The sequence below is a fragment of the Pocillopora verrucosa genome, chromosome 8 (assembly GCF_036669915.1).
Source record: "Pocillopora verrucosa isolate sample1 chromosome 8, ASM3666991v2, whole genome shotgun sequence".
NCBI classification, from domain to species: Eukaryota; Metazoa; Cnidaria; class Anthozoa; order Scleractinia; family Pocilloporidae; genus Pocillopora; species Pocillopora verrucosa.
This window is the reverse complement of record NC_089319.1, coordinates 8,352,164-8,372,798: the sequence shown is the minus strand read 5'-3', so window position 1 is coordinate 8,372,798 and position 20,635 is coordinate 8,352,164. Positions and strand designations below refer to the sequence as shown.

At 36.5% G+C, this 20,635-nt stretch overlaps 3 protein-coding genes across 7 annotated transcripts; 1 reads left to right on the top strand and 2 right to left on the bottom strand.

The window, feature by feature from the left end:
- Nucleotides 1-448: 448 nt before the first annotated feature.
- On the bottom strand, nt 449-7,651 carry LOC131793196 (WD repeat-containing protein 13). Its single transcript, XM_059110603.2, has 15 exons — nt 7,543-7,651; nt 7,354-7,409; nt 6,424-6,515; nt 6,213-6,255; nt 5,641-5,810; nt 5,450-5,532; nt 4,816-4,956; nt 3,803-3,969; nt 3,290-3,349; nt 2,855-2,938; nt 2,348-2,406; nt 2,084-2,203; nt 1,690-1,808; nt 1,082-1,230; nt 449-718 (listed from the first exon to the last, which is right to left on the bottom strand). Exons 1-15 carry the CDS (start codon nt 7,616-7,618, stop codon nt 668-670), a joined length of 1,470 nt encoding a protein of 489 aa, XP_058966586.2. The 5' UTR covers nt 7,619-7,651; the 3' UTR covers nt 449-667.
- A 78-nt stretch (nt 7,652-7,729) lies between these two features.
- On the top strand, nt 7,730-15,265 carry LOC131793175 (methyltransferase-like protein 22). 4 transcript variants are annotated; one of them, XM_066170993.1, is made up of 14 exons: nt 7,730-7,814; nt 8,473-8,634; nt 8,975-9,004; nt 9,292-9,332; nt 10,064-10,116; nt 10,392-10,483; nt 10,734-10,802; nt 11,297-11,353; nt 11,752-11,826; nt 11,967-12,066; nt 12,197-12,356; nt 12,792-12,914; nt 13,194-13,442; nt 14,483-15,265. In XM_066170993.1, the coding sequence occupies exons 1-12, from the start codon at nt 7,736-7,738 to the stop codon at nt 12,816-12,818; spliced, it is 945 nt and encodes a 314-aa protein (XP_066027090.1). In that variant the 5' UTR covers nt 7,730-7,735; the 3' UTR covers nt 12,819-12,914; nt 13,194-13,442; nt 14,483-15,265. The 4 variants fall into 4 exon arrangements, with proteins under 4 accessions (XP_066027090.1, XP_066027091.1, XP_066027089.1 ...); XM_066170994.1 differs by lacking the exon at nt 14,483-15,265 and having other exon boundaries at nt 12,009-12,066; nt 13,194-14,289; XM_066170992.1 differs by lacking the exon at nt 14,483-15,265 and having other exon boundaries at nt 13,194-14,289.
- Nucleotides 14,141-20,422, bottom strand: LOC131793173 (uncharacterized). Of its 2 annotated transcripts, XM_066170990.1 has the most exons (9): nt 20,225-20,422; nt 19,313-19,412; nt 18,193-18,431; nt 17,141-17,459; nt 16,822-16,884; nt 16,163-16,260; nt 15,723-15,920; nt 14,999-15,401; nt 14,141-14,768 (listed from the first exon to the last, which is right to left on the bottom strand). In XM_066170990.1, the coding sequence occupies exons 2-9, from the start codon at nt 19,359-19,361 to the stop codon at nt 14,620-14,622; spliced, it is 1,518 nt and encodes a 505-aa protein (XP_066027087.1). In that variant the 5' UTR covers nt 19,362-19,412; nt 20,225-20,422; the 3' UTR covers nt 14,141-14,619. The 2 variants fall into 2 exon arrangements, with proteins under 2 accessions (XP_066027087.1, XP_066027088.1); XM_066170991.1 differs by lacking the exon at nt 20,225-20,422 and having other exon boundaries at nt 19,317-19,412.
- Between the last annotated feature and the right edge of the window lie 213 nt (nt 20,423-20,635).

Below are 20,635 nucleotides of genomic sequence, written 5' to 3'. Positions count from 1 at the left end.
TTCCTCAAATCCTCAGATTCGCTCACAACAAAAGAAAATAATGTCCTATAATTTTTCTCTTGCACACCCATTATTTTCCCTTGTTCACAATCAATAAAACAAAGGAAAAAATCAAGCCCATCTCAGCTAACTCGTAAATAATGAAAACGGAAATATCCTGCATGTGTATGCTATTATCGTCTTTATACGCACGAAAGTCCAAAACTCAGTGCTTGATTGTTTTTTGGTACAGGATATTACTGTTTTGTACCCATCCGCCGTTATGAAATGTTTCGGGGCGTAAGGAGGGAGGAGTTTAAGATGAATGATGATAAAGTGATGACTTTAGTGATGAGACAGGCCCAACATGGTGGAGCTATTACTTATGGGGCAAGACGATAAACAGGGGGACTAGAGTAACAAACAATGGCCTGATAAATTCACCAACAGGATCAACCACGAAGTATGAAAAAAGTCTTTTAAGATTTTAATGCTAAACCGATTATAAACAACGTTGCCTGACAAATTAACGTAGCGGAATCCGTTGTCTTCAGTTTATCATTACAACATACTATCCTAAAACAAATACATGTAGATGCTTTCCTATCTTACACTGATATCGATAATTATACATTTCATTATGATAAGTATTCCTAGTTTTTTACCACCAGCATTTTCCATTAGCGCTTCACGGGACGCGCTTTTCCCGCTGTTCTCGCTTCCACACTATCACAGTTCCCTTAGGAAGACAAAGAAAAAAAAAATAATTACATTGAGAAAAGTTAATCAATTATTGATGGTTTCCTAACTTGCTTAAAATCGACTTTTTCATAATGGAATTATACTGCACGCAAATATAGAGTTCCTTAACCAGGTCGTACAGTTAAAGCATTGTCATTTTAAGTTCTAGCAGAAATTTGTAACAAGGTATATAATGAAAAGAAACAAAAATTCTTGAAAAACTGCTTCAATCACCCTGCACGTACGAAAAAAAAAACAAATATTTCGATGCACCGGTCTCTAGGATAAAGTAAATTGTCACTTCACCACCCTCCCGTTTTCCTTCCCCCCACCCCTCCGGATACTCTCGTCAGTCCCTTACCTCAGTATCACAGGATGCCAGCAGACTCTCGTCATAGTTCCAACAAACGTCGAGGACTGGTGCCGAGTGGCCTAACAGTTTATTCACACAAGGCTTCTCGGCGCGCTCCACATCGAAGAAATAGACCGCCATGTCTTCACTAGCACTTACTATGTACAAAATAAAAAACTATGAAATTGTAGACACAAGTTTAAGTAACAAATAAGCACAGTTCTTTCTCCTTAAAATATCCTTCCGGTAACTAGGACTGATTTTTATCTGACAAAAAAATTCTAAACACAAAAATTGAAGAAATGACTTACAGTCAGTTTGGAGATAAAAACTTAGATCTCGATGGTGGATGGGTTAATGAACAAGCGAGAAGGCCATCAGAATAAAATTTTATCATAATTAGGTATGTTACAATAACGTAAACTTGTGGATTATTGTTTTGGAAACAAAATCCTGATTATAAGATTAATAAATTGCAGCCATTGAATGAGCAAATGTTTAAATCTTTTCTTTAAACTTTTCTTTTTAAAAAGGCCCAACTCAAAATGTACCATCTCTCTTACTCTACTGAACACAAAAAAATTAAAAGCTGGTGGAATGATCCACGTTATACATACCGACACAAGCGCCTTGTCTGAACGACATCAGGGGACAAAATGAACTTCTTACATGACGAGACTTGTGTTCGACGGCAAATGACTTTTTTAATTTTAGCCCACCCATATCGTCTACAACTCTGACAAGAAAAAGAACAGAAATAACCTTTCAAATCCAAGAAATTATTAAGGCGTAAGATCTTCTCACAGAAACAGTAACCAGAAAACAGGTGATCGGAATACAGTCGGACTTCCACTGCGGACCACTTCTCTGCAACTGCAAACATTCATACATTCACTCTCTTTTAGCAACTGCTACGAAAAGTCCATAATATTTGTCTCGTTTCTTTCATTTTTACCCAGAGGCTTAACGTTTATGTGAAGTGCATTTGAATAATGTGTTCACAAATCTCACCCATAGAGGCAAAGTAAATTTATGGCCACATTGACAAGTAGCACAGGGTCCCTAGCCTCACGATTCATCCAGCTGCGATATGAGATTGAAGTCACAGGACTACCCTCTGTTATAGACATTCTGTAAGAAAAAAAAAAAGACTTATTACACCGGGGTCATGTTTTGCTTTGTTTTGCTATGTGTTTTTGCAAATTACTGCTCTTACACCTGGTATACAGACAGAAAATGGGGTTGACGTGGGTGAAAATCTCTTTTATAACTTACCGCTTGGCTTTATGAAGTCGCCCAGAGGCCACATCAAAACAGAATGCGTGTATGCTTCCCTAAAATACAAATATATATCAAATAACAAATTCAAATAAGTTGAGACTATTAAGATTAACGGGAATCCAAAGAGCATCTGATTTAAAACACCTCACGACATGCAATCACTTTCTTTATTTGGCAATTATTACATAAAATTTAACTGGGATTCCACTGATTTTTCTTATCCACAATCTGTAAATGGGTTGCAAAACTCGCCCCACCCTCTTTATCCATCAGATGCTACGCCAAAAAAACATGACCTTCTCTTGCATGTAATAAGCTCCCTCCCTCCACTGTACTCAAAGGCTAATGTAACAATTTTTTTGTTGGCTTTACGACACTCTCCTAGTGGTCTACGCTTTCAAGGCTTTCATGGAAGCAGGAGCATGAAAACGAGGCCACCCAGTCATCCAAAAGAAAAACCAACAAAATGGCGTCTAAATAATGACAGAGTAGTTCATATACCTTTTCATCGCCCACCCACACAAGAATACCAGATGAGTCAAACTCAACAGACTTAACCCCAGCTGAAACTTTAGCACTGCCACCCTAGGAGAAGACATAAATACAACTAACTAGTGATATCACAAACTTTTCATGTTATAAGCAGGAAGCAGGGGAGCAGAGATGGCACAGTGGGCTGTCCTGTGCTGTTCTATGCCACAGTAAAATACTATTATGCTATAATTATAATGTTACTACATATGTTAAAATTTCACACAGCTTTATGTCATGATCACGTATCAACTCAGAATTCTTTTCATTTCTAAAGGAAACCATCAGGGTTAACAGATCAAAATCAGATACGTAGAAGCAGAGGAGCACCAAAAACACTTTTTTTTTCTCTAGTAAAAAGACAGTTTTTGAAAGCATGATATGAATAACCATTTTACACCGTACCTTGAAACCTTTGCCAGTGGACATGTTAAAAAGACTGAGGTGACCCTTCTGATTTCCAGTCTTTGTTTAAGATTAAGGATTAACAGCATGATACAATTTTTTAGTTACCCTATGAATAAAGGGGATAAGTTTCTTAAGTGCAGTGTTGACTGTTGTGACATCGTAAGGAGAAATTAGATGCTGGTCACTCTCCAGTGTCACTGATTAAGGCACCTCTAAATAAAACATTAAAGTCATGAGAGAAAAGAAAATGATCACCAACTAAAAATACTCTTTGGTTTTTCAACACTCTTCATGTTAGTACCATGGAAAATGTACAGATGGCAGTAAAGAAAATAAGCAACCTGATGTTAAGAAGAAAGATTTAAGCCCAATAAATACAATCATTAACAAATCAGTACCATTATGCAGTCAGTCTGTTGTGCCCAAGTTGAGCCCTTGGCCATCAGCCAATTTTATTGTAAATTTGTATTACTTTACACTTCCTTTAGATCAATCCATTTAAGAGGATACAAGCAACATGTTGTTATTCACAGGTTGAAATCTGCAAGCTGTCAAACCACAGGAATGACTGTCATTCACCACTCGCAGACACTGCCCAGATGCAGGATTCCACACCCTTGCTGTACCATCCAAAGATGCAGAGAGTATAAAGTCATTGGTAATTGACCAGTCAAAGTCTAATAAAAAGCAAAATTCAATGTCAATGGCTGTTGCTGGAGTCAGAGGTAGTCAGAGGCTGTTGCTGGAGTACAAATGTATCATGCAAAATGTGAATTCCGCTGAGTCAATCATGTATTGGATCTTTGAAGAGAACCTTTGATTTTTGCAAGGGATCAAAATGGAAAGTGTATGAAACATTACGGGGAAATTTGATTTATTTTGTTCAAAACTTTTCCTTGACAGAATGCAGAGTATATAAAACATGCATACTCCTGAGGGGAGAGAGGCATTGTGATCATTTAATTATTTTACATAAGGGCAGAACACAAAGACCGGTTGTGTCCTCGTGTACCGGTACACAAAGGAACGAAACATTAACGAACTGCGTCACAACTCCATATATGGATATGAAAACAATAGGAATTCCCCCGTGTACCGGTACACCAGGACAGCCCCCAAAGACCTGCCCAGGCCTTCAAACCCATCCTCTCAACCAGGCCCCAGCTGTTCAAAGGTCAGATATTCACTGGATAAATTTCTATCCAGTCGATAACCCTATATGTTTTGCTATCTCTTATCCACTGGATAGCAACTTATCCATTGAATGGTGTTCATTGGCCCTTCTAACAACTGGGCCCAGAAGTCTAGTATGCTAAGATGAGGCAAATACATATGATCAATGCACTGACATGGTTTGAGTGACAGTTATTCCCTGTGACTTTAAGTACAAACCAAAATACTTAAACTTTCCTCACAGTTCAAGCTACTTGTACTGCCAGGGTTGATTTCTCAATTTGTCAGCCATACAAGCTCATTGTCCAGTTAACAATTGGTTATTAGCTTTTCACTTAGCTTTTACTTACCTGTTACAGCTGCTGTGTGTCCTCTCAGTGTACAAGTAACTGATGGAGGGGATGGAACAAGAACACAGACAGACAGTGTCCCATCAGCAGAACTACACCCCAAGCGAAACTTGTCATCATTGGCAAATTTGATTGCTGTGACTAAAAATAAACAAATGTATTTTATTCAAAAATAACTTAAAAACAACTTTTTCAGTAAAGATTGAGATATTGGTTGGTTTACATTCCTAGAGATTGGAATAAATCAGTTGTCAGAGGTTTGGAAGCATCACTTTTTTTAAATTAAAGACACAAGCCTAGGTTGCACAGAAAAGTGCCTTATAGGAGACACAACATGGCAAAGGTATGATTCACAGCCACACATTGTTTGAATTTGAACCATGAAGTGGCTGTGACCCAACAACAATACAAGACTTCAAACTGTCTGTCAGAATTAATTGCATTAATCTGAGGGAAAGGTTGAAAAGGTTGAAAAATAAAAATAACCACCAACCACAAAACTTACATTCATATTCATGTGAGCAAAATTATTTGTGCTCCTTAGGTAAAGAAATTTCAGCAAAATATAAGCTCCTGTTATAAAGAAATTCCAAGGCTGTAGAAATTTAAGAAAGCATTTTAGGGACATTCTTACCACTTTCTGCATGCTGATCAAAGATGTGATACATCCCAGCAAAGGCATAATTCTCACCCAAACTAGTGTTCCCTGCCATCCTCCTAGAAGATCAAAGTCAAAATACAAGTTCAAAGACATACTTGAGGACATACATCTATTAGGGACAAAGAAAACTAACAAAATTGAAAAGTGGGTTTAGAAAAACGTACCTGCTGGCTTCTGCCTTACGAGTGGGTACCACACCCCTTGGAGGTGATTCTGGAATATCAGCTTGAGGTAAGAATTTAAAGGAGCCTGAACTGTGGTAACGACGATGTGAAGGCTTGCCAGGAGAATGTCCCCCTTCAGATGGATCAATGTGCAAGGAATCAAAACTTGTCTGGAAGAGTATCAATCAAAAGAAACACTTCATTTTAACTCATACACAATAATAATTTCACTTATTCAGTGACACCTGCATTACACATGCACCAAAGGACAATTAATGCTTATTAACATGGTACCCAATTAAAACAAAGCTTCTGACTAACAAATCACAAAAAACGTATTCACTGTTTAAAACCTTTCTACTTCTTTAATATATACCTTTAGAAGGACAAGCATATGAATAAATTTGCACAGACTGATTTGACAATCAAAGAACATCTATGGATTCGATCTGGGAATCTGTAATTTCTATTAACAGAATCAAGTTTTCGTGCACATTTATAGAGTTGCACAGAAATGAGCAGAATTCAGCACAAACTTGTCTTCAACTGACAAGTCTGGTCATCAAACAAACCTCAAAGGAACTCAATTTGCTGTATGTGCTTGCACTTCTGCTCCTACAAAAAGAAAAAAAAGTGAGGTTACTTTAGGGTATAATGATGCAAAAGCTGATCAAAGAGCTTCAGAAAGTTATTCCCAAATAAACTAATATTCAATTTTAACTGTCAAATTAATATAAATTGATACTTTGGTAACCTTGGAAACTGTCAAGGAAAAGTTCTAACCTTGAAAGCGATGACTCAGATGGACCATATCTTTTAGACAACAGTTGTCTTCTCAGGGAAAGATACTGCCTGCGGCATGAATGATCCAATTTCTGCACAGTAACCATAACAATAACATTGCTTTACATTATTATCATATCAAAGAAATAAAGAAAACTGAAAATGTGCATTGAACATTCTCAAGTGCTTTAAAACAGTAAGGAGAGGAGGAAGTGGGCAGGAATTAGACCCTGGTGTATTGGTTGCACATCAGAGGGCTGGGAAGGGAAAATATACTCTATATGGAGAGGGTGTGGGGGGGTGGGGCACGGACATTTTGTATGATAACAATAGTGGTCATAAGTTCAAATCCTGTACAGACCTGAATTTTTTTTCACTTTTGCTTTTTATTTCATTTTTGCTTTTTATTTCACTTCATACTGTCAAAATTGCTCTCATATTTATTTCTTGATACACAGTTCACATATATGATTCTCATACATAGTCACAGTCATTTGTTAATCCCTTCACAAGTTTATTAAAAAACCAACAAAGTGACCAGCTCCCAGTTTGCTCTTTAGCTCAGTTGGTAGAACACTGCAGCAGTACTGTAGAGGTCATAGGTTCAAATCCTATACTGATCTTAAATTTTCTCAGGCCTTATTTTTTTTCTTAAATACATAGGTAGTGTTTATTACTGCGAACTGATTGCTTCCATATTCATGTTCATTAATGGTGAAATGCCTAGTCAAAGAAAAGGAATCTACGGCTGCTGTTAAGCGATTCCAGTCACGGGAATGACATTGGTACTCTCTGGAAAAGCGTCAGCTCATAGGAAGTGGTCGCTTTTAAAGGCCACTTTATTATTTTTATCTCATGTTTCTCTGCATTTGCCGTTCCCTCTTGCCAACAATAAGTTTAAAAAAACCTACATAAACTTATGTCCTTTACCTCTCTTTTGGCGTTTTCCCGTAGTAGCTGATTTCTTCTTCTTATGTACAAAGTACCTACAGCAAATGGACATCAATCAGCTGTTTAGGACAACAGTTCTAATATCTGACGTCCAACTTTTCAGCAAACAATTACAACAGTCAAACAACACGTATACTTAACGCCTTGTTACAGATAAATGATACTCACGGTATGAAGGGTTGTTTGGAACCCGATACGCATTGTATCGAGCATCCAATGCGAGAATTTGTTGAGATATGTTCATTTTGCGATCTATGACAGGTCCGCCATAGCAGTTTTTTTCCGCAACTACTACATCATGTAAGACTACACAAAACCTTTGTTCGTACCAGTCCCGCCAGGGCGCTTTATGCATTTCAAGATGGCCGCCGCAGAGGAACTGTTCACATCAGATGTGCATCTTTTTACACCATTTTTCCAAGAAGAGGAAAACAGTATAGGTAGGGCTTGAATATGTAATTAGGAATTGACTCTTCCTTCGAGTTTTTTTCTAAATGATTAATCAATTGTATAAGCTGACAAGAAGGATAAAGTCTTGGGGGTATAAGGGACATGCTCATCATGGAAACAACCAACCACTAGCACTCCATTCAGTAATGATAATAGCTTCGTGGTAAAAGAAAAAATGCCATTGAGAAAACTTTTGATGCAGAGAAAGGGATGAAACAGAGGATGGAAAATCTCACAATATTTGCTTTCGGGTCTTTGTCTGTTTCTACCCGTCGCGATGCACTATGATGATTGAACCTAAACCTATGGTCATTGAACCTAAATTTGGCCCTTGTGACTTTTTTCACAAATTGGAATTGGGAGAATGTACGGTAGAAGGGAGCAGTAGATGGGACTGGATAGGGTGGGAAAGCAGGAACTTTTTGCGACTAAAAATCTGCCAGGTGCTCACGATAAAGAGCCAAATACAGAAGACAAGGGTTTGGGAATCAGGGGATCCTACCCACATGAGCTCCTGTATCTGGTATTCAGGGGAAGGGAGTAATCAAACACAGGTATTAAGATTCAAAATAATATTATTAATATTATTATTATATTATTAATATTATAATATTACCCAGCTTAATTCTCAAACAACTCCTTTGATAGTATTTACCAGGTTTACAATATACAGATCCCCTGAGAATACCTCTGCCAATGAGATGGAAGGGAGAAGTCATCACATGGGATTTCATGAACCTGATGAAGATGGAGATTTGTCACCTCCAAGAAAGTTCTCTGCCAGAGATGACTGTGAAGTTATTACAATAGGTAGAAAGTTAATCTAAAATTGTACATGAAGTTATGTTTTGTTTAACTTTTTTAACCAGTTTTACTTTTTACATCATCAATATTATACAATTTTACATATACTATTCATAACTTATGTATATTATTTATATATTATTTATGTAATTATACATCTTGTTGTACGTTATTTATTTATCCATATATTTATTTTAACCATTATATTATTTTATTATAGTGAATTAGTACAGAAGAGCCACTATGTGGAGTACTAATAAACCATTATTATTATTATTATTATTATTATTATTATTGTTATTATAATTATTACTTTGTCTCAAATCATAATCTTTTATTATCCTAGTCAAGGGACAACAAAATTATTATAAATCTGGTAAGAAAATGATGAAAAATTAACCACAATACGTACAATGTCATTGTGTCAATTTTGAACTTGAAATTGCATTTTTCTCCACACAAATATATTTGCATCTATCAGTTTGCTTTTTTCCAAATTCAGTTCCCACACAGGAGTAGCTATTACACCACAATAAAAAAGTTTATTTTTACACTACACTACCATTACATCCACATATAAAATTGAAATTATGATATTGTACTTCATTATAAGCATTAAAGTTTCCCTCTCTCTCTCTCTTCCCTATTTTACTTGAACACCAGAACATCATCTTTCCACTGGGATTGAAGATGTAGGGCTGCAGGTACCGTTCTTAGAATTTCTGTGATATACCCATAATGTAACACCCTAAGGCCAAACTCTACATATGTTTGAATACATTTACAGAAAAGCAAGAATGAATACATGTAGTTCAGACATTTTTGATTCTGGTCTTGTACCCAGATTTTGATATGTATCCCATAAAAAATCTCAAAGATTTGATTATGAAAGTTGAATCAGAGGATATAGAGATACGCCCCAATTATTCTTAATTCTCTCAAATTTAACAATGAAAAAGACATTAAAGACAGATTTTTTTTCGTCTTGTCATGAGCATGGGACAAAGAAAAAATTCTGAGTCCCCATGAGGAATTGAACCTCAGACCTTTGGATTTTGCACTCCAATGCCCTACTACTGAGCTACAGAGACTCCATGGTGAGCGAGGTCTATTACGAAGTTCATATATAATGTGTCCTGCATACTGCTAGGAATTCAGAAATGTTGATAGGGTAATGTTTGTAGATAGAAATGAGAGAGAAGGTAAATTTTGAGCTCAGTAAAGAAATAAACACAAATAAAAGACATTACTTTTATGTTGGTTGTCTTAAAATGTTTGAAGATTTGTGTTGTTTTTTTCATTTTTTTTCTTTCCTTAATATTGTATCATTATTATTTTGATTCATGTATTCTATTTTTTTTTTAATTATTTTTTTTTTAGGAAAGTTTTCAGCTAGCATGAATTATTTCTCTTTTATGTTCTTTGTTGCTGTCAGGTTTGGAGAGGGGCCCTCCTATTAAGTGATTTCTTGATTTGCAATGAAGAAAGGTGAGTTGTCCTCTTATAGCACTTGTATATTATATATTAAGTACTATTTTGTAGGGCCAAAACAGTAACAGAAAGAATCAAAAGAAAGTATTTGAGGAATGTTCAATAAATTTGTTTATTGCGTCATAGTGTTTACTTTAACATGTGTCTGATGTATTGCTTTTTCTGTCTTTTGATTGGTGTTGTGAATAGAAGCATAATTACCAAATGTATATTGACTTATACACAGGATTGACTTAGAGTCTGGTAAATACAGTATATGTTCTTCCAATCAGATTTGATGGATGTTTTGGGTTGGAGCTTGGAGCAGGTCTTGGTTTATGTAGCATCATATTGGGAAGAGTGGCAAAGAGACTGTTCTGTACAGGTATAGAGTTGTTGATGTTGCATAATTGAAGTAGCAAGTAAAATCAACAACAAAAATAAGTATGTTTATATATTGGTGTACTCTCATCAAGGTATAAAGCATAGGCTGAATCTGCTTTAAGAGCAACTTAATTGTCTTCTTGGGGGTCCTTAAAACTTCCCTATTGCCTTGAAGACCAATGAACACAGCTGACACTACTTAAAACATTTTCTACACAAGTCTAATTTTTATGGAATTTTGTAATATTTAGATGTTGGAGACACCATTCTTAGCAACTGCAATGCCAACATAGCAGCTAACTCTCATCTTTTTAGATATGGTGAGTAAGAGAATGATGTAAAGTGATTGAACTCAAGATAGTCATACCTTATTGGATTTTTGCTTTGTTGATTACAGTCTTTTTGCAGTGTCTATGAGATATGAAACTTCTGTTTGGGCCTTGTTTTCCATATTTGAGAACATGATAATGAGGCATGCACGGGATGTCATATTTCCTAAATTTTTGACAGAGTTTTTTCAACTTGCCTTACACACCATTGTTGTTGAGATGATTGTAACTTTGGTTGGTATTAGAAGGAAACTTTATTCCTCAGCTATCAATTCCTCAAATTCTTCTCATTCATGCCAAGAAAAAAAGCTAAGTAGGCTGACATTTAAATTTTGAATTGTTTGATGCATTAGCCCATCAACAGACCTCTGTCAAAGAGCTCATGCTAAAAACATCACCTATACAAACTCATTATGGTGGTCAATTTACTTTATCAGCTCAGAGGATAAAACCAAAATTTTTTTCCATCTTTTTTTTCATCTTAGGCAGTGAAGCTGTTACAGTTCATGAAATGGACTGGCAGAAAAAAGGATTACCCTCTGGTAAGGAGATGAACTTAGTTATAGTTGTAATTCTTAATAGAGTGGCAAAAATACAGCAAATTAGGATTGCGTTGGTTTTCTTTTTTCATCTATTTCTTATACAATTATATACATATTTTTGCTAAGTCTCAGTTCACCTAGGACCCAGACTGTTTTGCAACAGGTTTTGGCTTTCTGTTTCCTTTGCACCATAAATAAAACATTTGTCATCTTTCTCAAGACATCAAGCAATTGGAAAATTGTTTCTCTGCCCAACTTTCCTATGTTAAAAAAACCCATTATCATGACCACCCATCTTCTTCTACTTCAAGGGGGAGACTGAAAACATGGTAGAATTGGGTGTGATTATTCAATAGTATTTTTTGCACTCCATCATCATTTTTGTTGTTATGTTACAGAGAATGGTTCTTTCTGTTGGACAATAGAAGATCAAGAGCTGTTTAAAGCCATCACAGTTGTGTTGGCTGCAGATGGTTAGTGTCAGAAGTGGTCTTTCATTACTCAGGGGTAGTAATTAATATTCATTCCTTCTCCATCTGGATCTCACTGGCAGGGAAAGAAGTTCGTTTGATTTTCCAATTTCTTACTTTAAATTTCCTTTATTTATTCTTAGTGATTTATGATGATTCCTTAACTGATGCTTTCATTGAAACAGTCTTGCATCTTTTTGCGCAAAAGACAGACATAGTCCTTTACTTGACAGTCGAGAAACGGTGAGTTGGACAGACTGAATAAGAAATAGAAGATGAAATAAGCTTTGTTTCATTAGTTACCTCCCTGAGTTTGCATAATTTTTCACTTCCTCTGAGAACTATGACACCTCAACTCTACCGATATTTTCAGATTGAATTTTACCCTGAAGGATCTTGCTGTAACCTGTCCAGCATACTCCCATTTTACTGAGAGAATAGATGAACTGGAAAGTAAACAAAAAAGACTAACAGCAAGGAAACTCTCCACTGATTTTCCTAAGTACCTACAGTATGACAGAGTAAAGGAGCTGGTAAGTGTTGAAGTGATTTTGTTTGTGTATTAGTTTGTTGTTTTTTATTTTGTTTTGTTTTGTTTTGTTTTTTTGCTGTTATGTTGTTTGAGTACCTTCTAAATAAAAAATGAGAATGAAAAAACCTTTTTCCTCTCTCTTTTATCCTTTATCTGAACTCCCTTCATTCTGTTTTCTTTTTTTAATTATTATTATTATTATTATTATTATCAGTTCAGTTAGTTTTTACCTTTTTTTTCTTTCAATTGATTTAATTGGATTTGGTTCTTTTCTTCTTTTCTGTCTCATTCCTTTTCTTTACCTCTTTACTTCTTAATTTGATACAATCTATGAGCTCTGCAGTACCACATGAGGGTTGACTTGCAGTCTTGATCATTGAATGCTTTCCTGATAAATATTTTTTCCTTGCAATTGATCATCTTTGAATTCTTATAGGAACTGTGGGAAATTAAACCAACTTAACCTGATGTTGACATGGAAAACTTTAAACACCCGCCAACTAGGTGTCAGAGCTTTGAACTGGTTAAATTTATCAGGTTCCATCAACCTTCTCACACGGTACTATTTACAATTATGGAAGTAAAGGGAAATCCTTAATTTTTCAATGACTCAAATTGAGTTCAATTCATGTTCTTAAGTCTTTTGTACATTTTGCTTTACTTTGACTCAAAATCATTAAACAATAGGTTAAGATGCTGAAACTCAAACTCTGAGGCAGTCTAGTGTATTCAATTGTGTATGTAAGTTTTGGCATAAGCAAAACTGAGTAAAGATATTTACTTGTGTAGCTGTGTTTTCAATTCAAATATGAAAATTTTCTTTTTCTCAATCTTTTAGGGTTCCAATGGCCTTGTGTCTTTGAGGAATTTTAAGAGGCAATGGACAAACACGAGTTGGAAACTTCCTCACTGTTCACACAAGAGATGGTGTACGGCAGGTGTTACTGCTTTTTATGGATAAGCTTCCTTTATATAAACTGCCAGAGAACTGGTATCATTTAGAGTGGGACAAGGACAAGGAGATCTACAAACTTGTGTGACGCTCTGACCAGCAGGAACTGCACATTGATCGGCTTAAATGTCAAAGGTAATGGATCAGGAGATGGAGGAATAGAAGACTTGTCTGAGGCTTTAACCGACAATATCATTCTGTAAATTAACGAGCTTTAACTAAGTCCAACTGCAAGCTAAGGAGCCTAGACTTCTCCTAACTCTTTGACCCCTAAGAGTGACTAGCATCTAATTTCTCCTTACAGTATCACCCCTACATCAAACACTAAGGTCATGAGAATAATGGAAATGATCAACAAGCTAAGTACAGAAGCTCTTGATTGTTGAGCAAAATTTCCTTGTCAGTACCATAGAAAATGTATGAAAAATAGTATAGAGAATATGCACACTGATCTTAGGGTGTAAAAGGTTAAAATAAAATAAAAGTTATGGCAAACAGTAATTTGGCTAAGTACTAAGTGGTACTGATTGTAAAGTTAAGCAGACATAATACTTTCTTTTTCCATTACAAGTTAGAAGCATCAAGCTCGGATAGGCTCCCCCTGTTATATATAATAAATTCCATTCTTATGAAGGATAGATAATTTTTTGATAAAGGATAGTACATTATTTTTTATAAATGACTGTTTAGTCGTGTACCTCACATTATAGACTTGCCACCTGTTGTTGATCAAATGGAGTATTATACGTGACTCTTAGCGTGAGAGACAAACGTCGCCATCAACAACTGATGACCGACTCTGAATTGTTAGACAAACGATTATCAAACTTCCATTTTTATTTTGGCTCATGTAAAGCTTATTTCAGCTAATGGATTACAAATGCGACAGCAAAGTAAGTATTTCTGGAAGCTTACATGTGATTCCGTATAACGGATCTGTGGGCAATCCTTTTATAAGTTTTAATAAACGCTCGCACTTTAATCTTGCCTTTATTAACAAATGCTTTCAAACATTTGTTAGAAATGTCAGGAAAAAATCTGTGGGCAATCAGTTAGACTAGTTATACCACCAAATTAGCTGAGAGAGTGAATAATACCGTGAGGTGATATGCATGCCGGTATCGAAAAAGCATCCACCAGCTCATGATTTCCTGTTTTGTTATCACCCGCTTTAGACTGCAGGTTGACTCAGTGGCACTTAAAAGAGAGGAGAGAGAGAAAGAAAGAAGAAAAAACAGCAACGATCCTAGCAAATAAATTAATTCCATTTCTTCATGAACTTCAACACTATAGCTGTATTGCCACGTAGCTTCTAGTCCATACAATCAGGAACAATTGGGGGTCGTCTTCTGAGGTTATCAAGCTCTCTCAACAGATTCACTCTGCTCACTGCCCCTGCTGCTTCTCTCTGCAATCCTGACTGCCTGGATATATCCAAGGCTTGCTCTGCAGCCCTTAAACCTGTGGTCAAATATTTCGATTCGTGTTTAGAATTGCAATCGATCGTGATATACCATCAATGATAAGCCGATCAATCAACAAGCAGCTAAACGTCGATTGAAGCAACTAAGTCATTTCTAACTTATAACCTATAGAATAGTCTTAATTGACATGACACAAAGGGTTCACACGAAAGTAGTAATTTTCTACTTGGTTGTCTTTAATGAAGATAATCGTGGAGTCGTTCTTACCGTCGTCAATATCTCTTGACCTGATATAGTGATCTGCCTTGCCAAGGTAAAACGTACTCTTCATCCATTTGGGGCATTGAGGAAGGAGGACATCAAAACTCCTGATTACCTCGCCAGCACGTCTCAGGTTGTCTTGGGATACGGTGACGTCAAGGTTTGGTGCAGTATTTGGAGAGGACTTGAGGTACAGGCCAATCAATCGATTGTACACTCGAGGAAGCATGCGAGCTGTTGTGTTTAGGTTTTGATGATTCCAGTGCATGGCTGCCATCTGCAGGAAACTCTCTGCCTCTCTTTCCTCGTCGTTGCTTACTCCCACGGTGGCAGATCTCTCCATGGCTATTGCACCAATATTGTAGAGTGTTATTGATGTGTAGGAAGATGGTTCCATTGGTTCAAATATCTGTGGGTGGTTTAAAAGTTTCAAGCCACTTAGCTTACAGTAGTACATTAAGATGGTCAATGGAGGGGGGACAAATAAATCAAAATAAGTGGTTGTCAACATTTAGGTCAGCCACTTCCCCTTGTGTAACGAGTTTAAACTGAACTCTTTTTGCTACGTTTTCTTTATCTCACCTCGATAGCAATCAATACCAAAAGTATGTTAAACAGAGAGAAAGAGTGGAAGTTCATCTTTCCTTGTTTTAGGATAGTCAATTATCTCAAAGCTTTTTACCGAAATAGCCAAAAGTCAGGGAGAAAATCCACATACAAGTGTTCTCACCTCCAAAGCATCTTGGAGATATTGTTTGGCACCGTCTTGATTGCCAGCAAATCGTTCCGCAGCGGCATACACAGCTGATGCATAACCGCGGATAGTGCGGTCGTTCACACAGTTGTGGAATGAGGACAAACGGCAGGCTTTTCTCGCGAGATTAACTCCCTCTTCGAGCCTATTTCGGATAAGGCACGCCACACCTTCCTAGCAAAAATGAGAAAGTACATTCCATACAAATTTTAGATGTAGTGAGTTTTCTGTTCCTTTAATCCTTCTCACAGATTAAGATGAGACTGTGAAATGATACCATTACTGCGGCTGCAAAGGCATTAATCATGGATTAAGCTTGTGCTGTGTGCAGAGTTAGTCGTGGGATAATCACAGTTAACCCCTTCCCCCCTTCCGATGATTAGATTAATTTGAAAGTGGTTTAATTGGCGTAGTACCTCGTTCAGAACCATTGCAACCAGATCTTGATATTGGGGTCTTGTCTTGGCCCGCCTTTCCAAGCTCTTTCTGTGTTGTCTGTACAATGAATATTGCCCTGAATATAAAATAAATGGATAGATAAATGTATGAATATATAATAGGTAAATAAGGAGTAAACGTTCTCAGTGCACTGGTATAATCCCCTTTTGTTTATGACCACACACAACATCCTTGAGCTAATCATCTTGATCTACTCTAGTGGACTGTGTAACATTGTATCGTAAAGACCCGTAAGTCTTTTTGCGCCTTTAAACTCACTTAAATCATACTGGTTAATGGTAAATTACAGCTAGCTCTTTGCTTCATATTTTTTGTCTTCTTCCTGTAAGACAGTTGTGGCTAATTACATTTCTTGTCGCGCTTGTCAAGACAGTTTCAAATGCCAGTAACAGGCAGTTAAAGGAGGGATGATCATGCTACCCTCCTTAGACGTTCATTTTTACTAGGAAAAGATATTTCTGAACAATTAATAATCAACGAAGGAGAACATTATGGAAAAAAGTGAGAACAATTTAAAACAAAGCTGGACTCAATAGGAAATTCAATCAGGAACTTAATTTTGATTGTAGGACGATGCCTTACTTTAGAGAAAGCCCATTACAACTATCTAGCTTACCATTATCTGACAGTTTCTCAAAGTGCATTATGATATCCCATGCAAAAGGTCGCGTCAGTACTCCTATTGATTGAGTAAATCAATAAATACTGAAATAAACAGATGAATATAGGAGTAAATGGATATATGGATAAATCTTAGCTTCTTTAAATTTGTAACTTGTCTTGTTAAAGTTCTTTCTGAAGAATATATTTGTTTATCGATCTTAGTATCCGTCTTTTTCTTTTGTTCAAACGTTGACTAGTAAATAATAATAATAATCATAATAATAAACAGGAAGAGAAATCACTTTCTTATATAGTTTCAGTGAAACACTGACCTGCAAGTTTAAGTTTTGGAAGCGGGTAATCAATGTAAAAAATATTCCCTTTTTCGTGAAAATGAACTTGGTTTCCATTAGGGAGATTTGTTGCTACAGTGAATATAATCTCGTCGCATACAACTTCTCTGCCTAGTTCCAGCTCTTTGGTAAGCTGTAGGGTGGCATTGTAAATATTGGGACCACCAGCAGGAAGCAAGACAGTGAGTAGGCGAGCATGAGGGGGAAGCTGTCTCCCTTCACTGTCCAACGAGGAATGGCTTATAACAACACCTCTGTTCGGATATGCTTGCAATATCATCTTGTAAGCACCATTATTCTGGAAAGAAAAGCAGAGGAAACGTTTGAATCCAACACTTAAAGAAGTGTATCATAAACCCTTAAATTCCGCATTATCGTTATTTTCTGGTCAAAAGGGAAGAAAGTGAAGGAATGAAGGATACTCTCGACGAAGTATTCTTGTCTCGGTGCAAAACTATTTCTTCAGAATTTAATTAAGAGGCGATTTGTTGTGCCAACTGATTAAAGAGAATTTGCTGTCAGGTCTTTGAAACAAAAAAGCAAAGCATGGATGATAAAAAGACCTCTTTATTACAGACGATACAAATTGGATCCTTTCTTAGAGAAATTATTTCTCCGTTTTAAATTTTACCATTTTGAAAATATTACACTCAGACACCAGTCTCAGACACCAGCCTCGCACCAGCTGGGACCGGTGGGTCGTTACTATATTACTATAATGATTTCCAGGTTACGTGTAACTAATGTAAGATTGCACCGATCACCGATGACCTATCACAGGCTAGATACAGACAGCACTGAACTTAAGAAATGCATGTATATTATGTAAGTATAAACTTTTAGAGTGCTCAAGCTTGATATGTTTACAGCACCGGCAAATGGAAGAAATGAACTCTGATCTTCCTCGCTTATTATAATCTTTACGTTAACGCTATAGTTAAATTATTTAAACAGTGGATGACGGGTGGCAAGAAATAATTTTTTTTTAATTGCCGCAATTGCCATCTGCCATAACCTCGCTAATCACTCACCACAACAAGCTCGTTTGCACGTGAAGGTGTTAAATCACTGATCCATATTTCTTGACTTTCTTTTGACATCAGTGCAATTAGAAAAGATAAATTAATCAATGTCGACTGCTGGTCACCTCTGTACCGCTGCCATGGGGTAGCTGTGATTTGTTCATTGTCGTGTGGATAACAGATGTGATGTAACAGACACAAAGCAATGTCCTCCTGAGTGGTCATTCTGTCCGTTGTAGCTACGTTTCCTATAAGATATGCGTATAATTACCTGGTGATATACGTGAAAAAACAAACAAACAAACAAAAAACACCAGCAACAAAACGAAATGAAAATTAGGTACCCATCAAGAGAGACACGTGATTTATCAACACATGAGCCTCGAACAAAGTAATGGAGTGAATTATTGTTTTATAAATTCTCAAGCTCTTAGGAATATGAGTTTTTGCCGATTAGATACTAACCGAGGAATCGAATCATGGTCAAAATAGTCATTCTATTGCTTCAAATTTGTTTTTTCCCAGTGAAATTTATAAATGTTGCCTCACCTGTAATCATTTTCTGAAAAGGAAATTCAATAAATATAATAATTACTATCTATGGACTACGTTTCCTTCTCGTAATTTTCCGCTAAGCAACAGAATGCTCTTTCTGAAGGAATAGGGTCTAAATTTTTTTCCTGATCATAAGAGACGACTATAAAGCATGGATACTTTTGCCCAGTGAAAAAAATTGTCTTATCATGGTTATAGGTCTCACGTACATATCTTTGGCATTGTTCTGTTTTTGTTAAAGTTTTTATTCCTGAAGATATCAACTAATTTTATATATAGCTACTCTAAGATTCGAGAGGAAAGAAAGGTTATTTACGCATGAACGTATAATGTAAGGTTTGTTTACCACTTTGAGCGTGGCATCCGTTACTGAATATGGTGCTTCGTGTCGTTATTTCACTTTTACATGCTTCAAAGCTGAGAATTTGACCTTACCCAAGGAGGTACTATTGTTTGTAATACTAAAAAAGACGTACAGCGACAGCGATACACGAGAAGCCGTTCCCGTGAAACCGAAGTCGGTACAACTCAATGCTAACATATTGGTAGATTATTGTTTCATCTTTACACATACCTACAGCATTCATCAAGCGTGGTAAGACTCGATTATTCCTCAAGGCCATGCGTTATCTGTGATGAGAGGAAGGCCTCTACAGAAAAGCTTCCAGACAAAACTGTCAAGCAAACAATGAAGTGATATTTTTTTTCTCAAAAAAAACTGAGAACAGACTCCCGTCAATTAACTGACCTACCGATCATGTGATGGGTCTATTAATGACAACTGTATTTGTTACTTGGTGGATAACGAGTGGCATGTTAACTTCATAAAATTATTCTCAGAAGTAGTCTAAAAATGCAAGCACGTACTGTGGTTTTAGAATCCAAAGAGCGACTAAACTGATCGGAAAGAAATGTGCTCGATTGCTTGGCACATATTCAAGTTGTATTTTTGTGAATAATTATATGTGCGAGGCAGCCCCAGTTTGAACCGGAACTGTCGTACTATGTTAGAACAAGTTTTATATTTTTGTGTTACTTAATAAAGGAATATAGGAATCTGATCCGACTAATAATACTACGAAATATTTCTGGTAAATGCTGTTTTCATTCAGTCACATCACAATCATTGCCTTTAGTCTTGGACTGTCACTTCGAAAGACGTTTTATAGTTAACCAAAACACGCAAGTATGGCATTAGAAATGCCGTTTGTTTACATACAAAGTAATGCTGAGCTGTTTTTAAACGTGAATAAACTTAGAATCTAGAGAATGAACTGCGATTAAAAAGCTGTTTCGCCTACCAAGATCACCTACATCATTTCACCGACCAATCACTTCGAAAGACGTTTTGTAGTTAACCAAAACACTCAAGTATTGCATCAGAAATGCCGTTTGTTTACATACAAAGCAATGCTGAGCTGTTTTTAAACGTGAATAAACTTAAAATCTAGAGAATGAACTGCGATTAAAAAGCTGTTTCACCTACCAAGAGCGTTGACTAAGTTTGCCGCGCGATTCTAATCCCATTGTCACGGTTTTGCCTGAGAATGTATGGCTGTGTGTTTGAAACTACCAAGCACACAGGAAGTCGTTGGAAAATTGATGTAAGGTGCACTTCGAAAGTGAAAGTGGAAATCTATTTTTTGTCGTTACGTCCTCGCTCTCTCTCTCGTTCTTTCTTACAACTTAACCTTGTGAACAAAGAGCACAATGATGTATAGATTGAGCTTGGAAACTGCGTCTGTAGTTTGCGCCCACAGTACACGGCAAATGAAAAGAGAAACTAAAGGAAAATTTAACGGAGGTGGAAATAGCTTCGACACGCGGTGCGCTTATTGTCTATATAATTTCGGCCGTCTGCTTGTATAGTGTATATTTAAAACAACTATTTTTATAA

What these genes read in the sequence shown, in the direction of transcription:
- LOC131793175 (XM_066170993.1), top strand. Translation starts at nt 7,736, where the DNA reads ATGGCCGCCGCAGAGGAACTGTTCACATCAGATGTGCATCTTTTTACA. An exon ending in TTGATTTGCAATGAAGAAAG is followed by an intron (nt 10,117 to 10,391) that starts GTGAGTTGTCCT and finishes TCTTCCAATCAG; the next exon opens with ATTTGATGGATGTTTTGGGT. An exon ending in GAAAAAAGGATTACCCTCTG is followed by an intron (nt 11,354 to 11,751) that starts GTAAGGAGATGA and finishes GTTATGTTACAG; the next exon opens with AGAATGGTTCTTTCTGTTGG.
- LOC131793196 (XM_059110603.2), bottom strand. Translation starts at nt 7,618, where the DNA reads ATGAACATATCTCAACAAATTCTCGCATTGGATGCTCGATACAATGCG. An exon ending in CGACTTCATAAAGCCAAGCG is followed by an intron (nt 2,204 to 2,347) that starts GTAAGTTATAAA and finishes TTTTTCTTACAG; the next exon opens with AATGTCTATAACAGAGGGTA. An exon ending in CAGACAAGGCGCTTGTGTCG is followed by an intron (nt 1,231 to 1,689) that starts GTATGTATAACG and finishes TTTTGTACATAG; the next exon opens with TAAGTGCTAGTGAAGACATG.
- LOC131793173 (XM_066170990.1), bottom strand. Translation starts at nt 19,361, where the DNA reads ATGGCCTTGAGGAATAATCGAGTCTTACCACGCTTGATGAATGCTGTA. An exon ending in ACGCTTGATGAATGCTGTAG is followed by an intron (nt 18,432 to 19,312) that starts GTATGTGTAAAG and finishes CATATCTTATAG; the next exon opens with GAAACGTAGCTACAACGGAC. An exon ending in GTCAAGAGATATTGACGACG is followed by an intron (nt 14,769 to 14,998) that starts GTAAGAACGACT and finishes ATTTGACCACAG; the next exon opens with GTTTAAGGGCTGCAGAGCAA.